This window comes from Myxocyprinus asiaticus, chromosome 16 (genome assembly GCF_019703515.2).
Source record: "Myxocyprinus asiaticus isolate MX2 ecotype Aquarium Trade chromosome 16, UBuf_Myxa_2, whole genome shotgun sequence".
NCBI lineage: Eukaryota > Metazoa > Chordata > Actinopteri > Cypriniformes > Catostomidae > Myxocyprinus > Myxocyprinus asiaticus.
Window position 1 is genome coordinate 23296853 of NC_059359.1, and position 8226 is coordinate 23305078.

Below are 8226 nucleotides of genomic sequence, written 5' to 3' on the forward strand. Positions count from 1 at the left end.
AATCAACACTGACAGAAGTCACTGTCAGGAATGTTGTCAACAAGAAAGCAGAGGTAGACGTTTCAAAGTTTTCATCCCTGTCAAGCTTCAAACAGGCAAGTACTTAGTGCAACACTTTCTGTAGCTACCCTTGCTTGTTGTATTTAATTCATGTACAACAAACATGAACATATGACTTTTGTAAACAATTATGGCTTTGACATTAAACTATTTACTGCTAAGAATGTCTTTTTATGAAGTTGACACAATCATAATGATCTTTTCAGTTTATTAATTTCTTTATATCTATGCCTTTGATTAATATAATAGTAGAGATTGATAAAATGTTAATAAACTCAAATATTCTACTAGAAAATAGTTCATTCAGATTTGTGTAATTTTTAATTCTAGTACTTCAGGATTGAAGTAATTTGTTGTATATGGATATTTCTCTATGGTATCAGAAGCTATTAACTCTTGCATGTGCACAGACACATGTTTGGATGTGTTGTGTCAATGTTTTATGTGGCTGCATTTCTGAAAGTGAATCTGCAATGTTGCGATGTAGAAAATAATCCAATCAGAGTGTGGGAAACTGTAATCCTGTCTAATCCCACCACATCCATGAAGAACAGAGCTCATTTAGACAGTGAGAGTGTCCAGACAGGGACACAAATGTCCTCTCCTCTAAAAAACTCAGACTTTTAAATATTTCTCCCGACTGTAAATATGTAATGAATGAGAATGCGGATGTACAGCAAAGCAATAACCTTGTGTTACATACTTAAGACACATGCTGACCCCCTAATGAGATGATCAGTTGCCCCTCACATTGCCAGGCAGGTGTTTAAAAACTCATACAGGCCACCTGTTACTTATAAGGGAAAGTTGTTGAGGAAACTCTCACAAGATGTATGTGGGGAAAAATGCTTGACCCTGCCATCCTTCACAAATATGCACTTTTTTTTTTTTTTTGGATCAGTTTTGTATGTTTGAACTGCCCATATTCAAGTTTTTTAGTCCACTGAAACTACCATCAGAAGACTCAACTGTTTAAATATATTTTTTAAAAATTTTTTGTCCACTGGGCCTTGTACCTCTGTTTTAAAGAAATAGTTCACTCCAAAAAGAAAATGCTCTCATCATTTACTCACTTTCATGCTATCCCAGACATGTATTGCTTTCTTATTTCTGCAGAACAGAAACGAAGATTTCTAGAAGAATATCTTAGCTCTGTAGGCCCTCACAATGCAAGTAAATGATGACCAAAACTTCAACTCTGAAAAAGCACATAAAGGCAGCATAAAAGTAATCCATACGACTCCAGTGGCTTAATCCATGCCTTTTGAAGAACATTGAATCGGTTTTGGGTGAGAACAGACCAACATATAACTACTTTTTCACTATAAATCTTGACATCAGCAGTCTCCTTGGCGATCATGATTTCAAGCTTGATTACATTTCCTAATGCCATCTAGTGCTCTGCACATGCATCAGGCACTAGGAAGCTTGAAATCATGATCGTGCCTAGAGACTGTAATGGCAAGATGTACAGTGAAAAAGGAGTTACATTTTGGTCTGTTATAACCAAAATTGATTAAATCGCTTCAAAAGACATTGATTAAACCACTGAAGCCTTATGGATTACTTTAATGCTGCCTTTATGTGCTATTTGGAGCTTTGAAGTTTTGGTCACCATTCACATGCATTGTGTGGATCTACAGAGACTTCTTCTAAAAATCTTAGTTTGTGTTCTGCAGAAGAAAGTCATAAACATCTAGGATGGCATGAGGGTGAGTAAATGATTAAAGAATTTACATTTTTGGGTGAACTATTCCTTTAAAGGAATATTCCAGGTTCAAAACAAGTTAAGCTCAATCGACAGCATTTGTGGCATAATGCTGATTACCACAAAAAAATAATTACAACTCGTCCCTCCTTTTCTTAAAGAAAAAAAGAAAAAAAAAGAAAAAAAATGAGCTTACAGTGAGACACTTACAATGGAAGTGAATGGGGCCAATTTTTGGAGGGTTTAAAGTAAAAAATTTGAATGTATAATTTTATGAAAGCACTTTCATTCTTCTGTTAAAACGCATGTATTATTTGAGCTGTAAATTTGTTTAAATCATATTTACAGTCATTTTAGGGTTTGTTGACATTACATTGTCATGGCAATGAAGTTGTGAAATTGGCTATAACTTTACTCAGAAAAGGTTAGTAAGTGATTTTATCGCACTAAAATCATGTTTACATGCATATTGTTTATGTCTTGTGGCTATACTTTTGAAAGAGTGAACATTAAAAAATTGGCCCCCATTCACTGTCACTTCAATTTTTGCATTTTTAAAGGAAAGGAGGGATGAGTCAAAATTAATGTTTGTGGTAATCAATATTATTGAACCCGGAATATTCCTTTAATGGTCTGTTTGTGTGCATTAGTGTGCAGAGTTGCCAGGCACTGCAGCTACTATTTATTCGATCACAGCAATGAAAACGTGTTTCCTAAAGGGTCTCGCTAAGGGGTTTCAGAAGGTGTGTGCTGTGTTCTTGCAAATTTGTTAGACATTACATTGTCTCTGGTATAGGTAAGTGTTGCACTTCACACAATGTCTTTTCTGAGCATAAATAAAGATGCCAAACTCACCTCAGCTCCCAGAACCCCCTCCCTAGTGAATTTCAACCCTCTTAACCCCACCCACTCATGTTTCTGTCCAACAGCTGCCATCTGGCTGTCTCTACGGCAACTGACTAGACCACCTTAAACACCTGCACCTGAGGGAAAGAGAGAAAGAAGACATCACTGACTCTCAGGTAAAGTATGTTAACTTAGTATATTATTGTTTTTTTTTATCATAATAAATGATGCTGTAAAGCTTATATTAGTAGTGTAAATTAATTCATATTTAATTTGAAAACAAATATGAATTAGTATAGTATTAGTTTCTATTTATATTCATGTATTTGATTCTTTATATTAACATACTGTATTCAAAATCATGCACATTATTTTTTATAATGTAAAATATAACTTAAAATTGTATTGTTAAAATTCTGCATTCAGAAGGATAACAAAAAATCTAGTAATGTGCGTAATGGGTTAATCTTTGTGTGTTAATTATTTTTTCCTAAGAAACTAGGTTGAGATGATTTTATGTCTATAACGTTAATGTGACATGTTATAACCACGTAATAACTATTTAGTTATTATTATTTCGCTACTTTGCATCAGTTTATTCAGTGTGGTTTCCTGCATGCGTGTGTTTCCTCTAGAATGGGCTATGATCTGGAACGCTTTGTGGGTTATGTGAATGAGGGTCTGCTGTGCTGTGTTTGTCGGGATGTGTTGGAGGATCCTTTGCAGGCTCCATGTGAACATGCCTTTTGCAGCTCCTGCATTCATGGATGGCTCATCCACCATAACAGTTGTCCAGAAGACCGCTTACCTTTAGACATCACACATCTACGCCCATTATTCAGGTAGCAAACATCATGCACCTGTAACTCTTATACCGTTAATATTGTAAACAGAATTACATGTAAGTAATGAGGTAACTGAACTTATGTCTTTGTGTAAGTGCAATCCTTTTCATGACTATTCATTTAATTACTTTTCATTATACCAACTGTACCTGTCAACTGTTGTTAAAGGGACAGTTCACACAAAAAAGTCATTTCTGTCATTATTTACTCACACTCATGTTGTTACAAACCTGAATGACTTCATTTTTTTCCATGGAACACAAAATGTGATGTTAGGTAGAAAGTCTCAGTCACCATTCACTTTCACTGCATCTTTTTTCCCTACAAGAACAGTGAATGGTGGCTGAGGCTGACATTCAACCTAAGTTTGTGTTACACAGAAGAAACGAGTTTGGAACAACATAAGGATGAGTAAATGATGACTGACTTTTCATTTTTGAGTGAACTATCACTTTAGTAATCTAATATGAAAATTTTAATGTGTGTTACAGATACATGAGGAATGATTTAGCAAGGCTGCAGGTGAGGTGCTTGTTTCGGCCACAAGGTTGTGAGGTCATATGTGCTCTGGAGTCTATTCATAGGCATGAGCAACAGTGCGACTATGCTCTACTGAATTGCAGTAATGCAGGTACTCACATACTTTACAAACATGCACGCACACTTACATTCACAGTATTAAAGCGTATAGTTATGTCTTAGTACCTGCACTTTTATGGCAGGGAACAGGTGGCATGTACACTGCATCCACAGCCTCATTCATATACACATACAATGTATTATGCAATTGTAACAGCAGATGAATGGGCGTTGTGTGACCACAAGGTAGAATGTCTCTAACTGAGTAATCACATCTTTAATTATTAATGAGGGACCCCCTCAGGCATCCAATGAGGAGGTAAAACAATTGAGCCTTTCAGTTCATGAGCTAACTCTATCTGAGAAATTTCTGGGATATTGCAACCAAAAATGAAAATTCTATCATTGTTTATTCACCCTCATGTTTTTCTAAACCTTGGAACACAAAATGAGATGTCAGTCTGAATGTTAGCCTCACTCCCCTTATTCACTTTCATTGTACAAACAAAAGAGCAAGCAATCATACAGGATTGGAACAACATGAGGTTGAGTAAATGATGACAGAATTGTACTTGTTGGCCTTTAACCCTTTAACTACACACATATACATTAAAAAGTATCAGTAAACTAAATGTAGATTTCCCTAACCCTGGAAATGTATGTATGTGTGTATGTAAATATGCAGGTGGCGAATACTTATGCTACCGCTGTGGTAGGTGCATTGTGTGTTTGTGTGCGTTGTGCAAACTCTGTGTGCCTTGCTAGATCTTTTAGTAAGAATTTCTCAGTATTGTTCTGCATGAACTTTTGCTATGTGCCAGTGTGTCATCTTGTTTTGTTGTCTATGATTATCTTCCATCATTTCTTTTCTGTTGGTGGCAACATTCAGGCTGCCCTGTTCAGGTGTCACTACGCTCTCTGGAAGCTCACCTGTGTGTCTGTGAGTACAGCAGTAGAGTTTGTGCAAGTGGCTGCGGATACACAATCCTAAACACAGAGGAAGCCCAACACAACTGTGTATCTGAGCTTCGAGCCGAGTTGGACATGCTCAGGTAGAAAAACACTTTACTGAAGTGATGAGGACTGTGGCCAATTTGTTGATGTTATGTTGGACTACAGAATGTAAAAAGTAGAGATGCACCAATATGAAACTTTTTGCCTGATACCGATTTAAATATATATATATATATATATATATATATTTATATATATATTGCCTGATACCTTATTTTGTCATCAGATTACTTTTTTGCTCAGAAATTATGTTTTAAATATGTACAAAGAAGTACAAAAGCTTTTGTTCTAACAATAAATAATTTCCATTGAACATGGATTGGATAAGTTGAACATATGACAGGCCGAAATTTTAAAGAGAGCCACAATAAAAATAAATAGAAGATAAAAAGATTAAAAAAAAAAAAAAAAATGATGTGAAAAACATTATTTTGTACTTCTAAAGCATTTTTGCAGTTTAAAACAATATAACTCACATTTTACGTTTGTACAGTACATATTAAGCATATGTCGGCAATTCCACGGAAATGTCAACCACATAATGGAAAAAGAAAAAGTTACATTTGTTTAAGTTCTATTGCGGTATATTGGATAATGAAAAATGAAATCCACACCGCCAGAGGGCGCTACTTGCTTACACAATGCTGACTGAATCGCAGAATCCAGTCGATTTTTTTAGCTTTCAAGGTTTAGTAATCGTACAACAACTAAAACGGAAAACTTTTATGTGTTTTGTCTGTTCGTTTACACGACAACGGCGTTTTGGGGCCTGAAAAAGCAAACTTTTGAAAACGGGTTTCAAAGCGCAAGTTTTTGAAAACGATGCCGTTATCGTCTCGTGTGAACATACAAAAACGCGAATTTGTGAAAACTATGACGTCATGCGCACGCGTATGGCGTGTTCATTCAATAGACATTCGCTTATATCGGTGGATCAGTTATTTAATTTAAATGGTTATCTTTTCACTTACAATGAGTTTTTGGCACAGTATAAAATTCCTGTAACACCAGGGGACTATGCAAAAGTTTTTGGTGCAATATCTCCTGAAATCTGTATGCTGTTTAGACATCAGAAAAGAAGTAACATTCAACAATGTTCCCCACGTACTATAGTAAGTTCTTATGTAGGAAATCTTTGTTTTTCCCCTTAACTCACAAAACAGATCCATAAGAGCGTTATTTCAAAGAAACAATGTGTCTCTGCCTTATATTTACTCATATTTGAATCGTTTGACAGATTATATTGTGTGGAAAAAGGTTTGGCTTATACCTAATCAATATTGAATTACAAAGTTAAGGAGGTATCATTCAAAATTATACATAGAATTTACCCAGTGAAACATCACTTTGTAAAATTTAAAGGTGATATTGATTTTAATTGCACTTTTTGTGACAGTTGCCCTGAAACTGTGGTTCATTTATTTTGTAAGACCGTTTTGGCTAAATCTTTGTGATTTTTATTTTTATTTTATTTATTTTTTTATCACAAAAAACATTGATGGCCAATTTGTGCTGTTTTAGAAACATTTATTATTTGGTCTTCTGGAGAAGTGTAGAGACAAGCACAGTCAGATTTATATAATACATTTTATTCTTTTAATGGCAAAATTCCATGTTCACAAATGTAAGTTTTCCTATAAAAAAAAAAAACCCTGTTTTACATCATTCAAGAAAGAAATGGAACTTTATATTGACCGATTTTCTATTAAGCAAAAAGCAGTTAAAACTTTGAAAGTTTGTAAATGTTTGAATATTTTATGTAAATCTATATTAAGCCCCCCTAGTGTGCATCTATTTGTTACATTTATATTGTATTTTATTGTATACTCTAATAATTGTAACATACTCTTTTTTTTTTTTCTTAATAAAAAATAAAAAAAAGTCTATAGACATGCGCGCGAGTACTTCAAAACAACGCGCAAGACATTCAAAACTACAATGGCGGACTACAGGACTGTGTTTGTGCTGCTCAAGATTTTGAGTTTATTGACGCTTCTTCAGCAAAGTAATTGTAGTAATAAAGCAACCTCATCGTCCGTCCAGACAAAATTGCTCGATGCTTTCGCCATCTTCATTGTTTGTATTCACCGCTCTGTGGAAGAATGCTCATGTGCGCAGGCGCGTAGTGTTTCTTTACAAAGTGACATCGCCAACTACTGGCCTGTCATGCATAATACAACGCTTTTAGTCCTTTTCGCGGATCCGTGTGAACGGGGATCGTTTAACTTTTCAAAAACGTAAACAAAAAACTTTTCCGTTTTTAGTACATAGTTGTTGTGCAAACGTACCTCTAATGAATACCATACATATACCTATTGATGTATAGGTAAGTGCAGCTTTCACAACTGTCACTTCTGTAATGAAGGGTTTTCCTCATTAATGTGAGAACAAAAATTATTAAAAATTAAATAGGACATGTTCTTAGGAGTGTCAACCCTTCTACATTCTGTGGCGATCATTAATTCTGGTTCATGCATTTGAATTCACAGAGTTTTTACACAGTGTGACGATAATTAATGAAATAAACCATCGCTTTTTCATATAAGCTGATGGTTTAAATTTGGTTAATAATTGGCCGTAAATATCAGCGATCGGTGCATCCCTAGTAAAAAGTGGGGGAAATGTGTGTTTGCAATAGGGCAGAGTTAGACTGCAAGGTTGAAGAGGTGAGGCATGAAATGGAATCTCGCTTGGATTCCCAAAGACGACACATGGTGCAGAAGGAGAGTTTGCTGAGGAGTGAGGTGGATGAACTTAAGGTAGAATATGCAGAATAAATAATAAAACATCCAAATGTTTTCTGATAAATGAGGGAGACCGGGTAACTGATAGTTGTGTGTTTGCGCTAAGGGCCAGCTCTCCCGTGTGATGTCAGATGTCCGTGTTCTACTGGGTGCAGAGAGAGGACGCAGACACGAGTTGGAGAGGGTGGAGCTTGAGAAAGCAGAGCTTCTTGGACTGTTAAAGAAGGAGGGGCTTAGACCAGCCACTCCCACTGCACCAGCAACACCACCTGCTGAGGGGCCAAAAAAGTCGAGCCCCCGCAGCCTGGCTTTGGATTGCATCAAGAGGAAGAATAGAGAGTTGACCGTTATTTGAGGACACTGCTTTTCTTGAGACTCGGGGAGAACAATAAGGAAGAATGAACATGATGTCAGATGATGCTAATAAACA

General features: G+C 35.9%; 1 protein-coding gene across 2 annotated transcripts; it reads left to right on the forward strand.

Moving 5' to 3' along the window:
• The first annotated feature begins 40 nt into the window (after positions 1-40).
• rnf41l (ring finger protein 41, like) lies at positions 41-8178 on the forward strand. 2 transcript variants are annotated; one of them, XM_051721091.1, is made up of 8 exons: positions 41-95; positions 2698-2790; positions 3250-3456; positions 3951-4090; positions 4724-4750; positions 4928-5090; positions 7691-7811; positions 7903-8178. In XM_051721091.1, exons 3-8 carry the CDS (start codon positions 3251-3253, stop codon positions 8149-8151), a joined length of 906 nt encoding a protein of 301 aa, XP_051577051.1. In that variant the 5' UTR covers positions 41-95; positions 2698-2790; position 3250; the 3' UTR covers positions 8152-8178. The 2 variants fall into 2 exon arrangements, with proteins under 2 accessions (XP_051577051.1, XP_051577052.1); XM_051721092.1 differs by lacking the exon at positions 4724-4750.
• Positions 8179-8226: the final 48 nt, after the last annotated feature.

Bases quoted from the DNA above. Each gene is read 5' to 3' on its own strand.
- rnf41l (XM_051721091.1), top strand. From the start codon at position 3,251: ATGGGCTATGATCTGGAACGCTTTGTGGGTTATGTGAATGAGGGTCTG. The intron at 4,091-4,723 runs GTACTCACATAC...GTAAATATGCAG, and splicing joins ACTGAATTGCAGTAATGCAG to GTGGCGAATACTTATGCTAC. The intron at 7,812-7,902 runs GTAGAATATGCA...GTTTGCGCTAAG, and splicing joins GTGAGGTGGATGAACTTAAG to GGCCAGCTCTCCCGTGTGAT.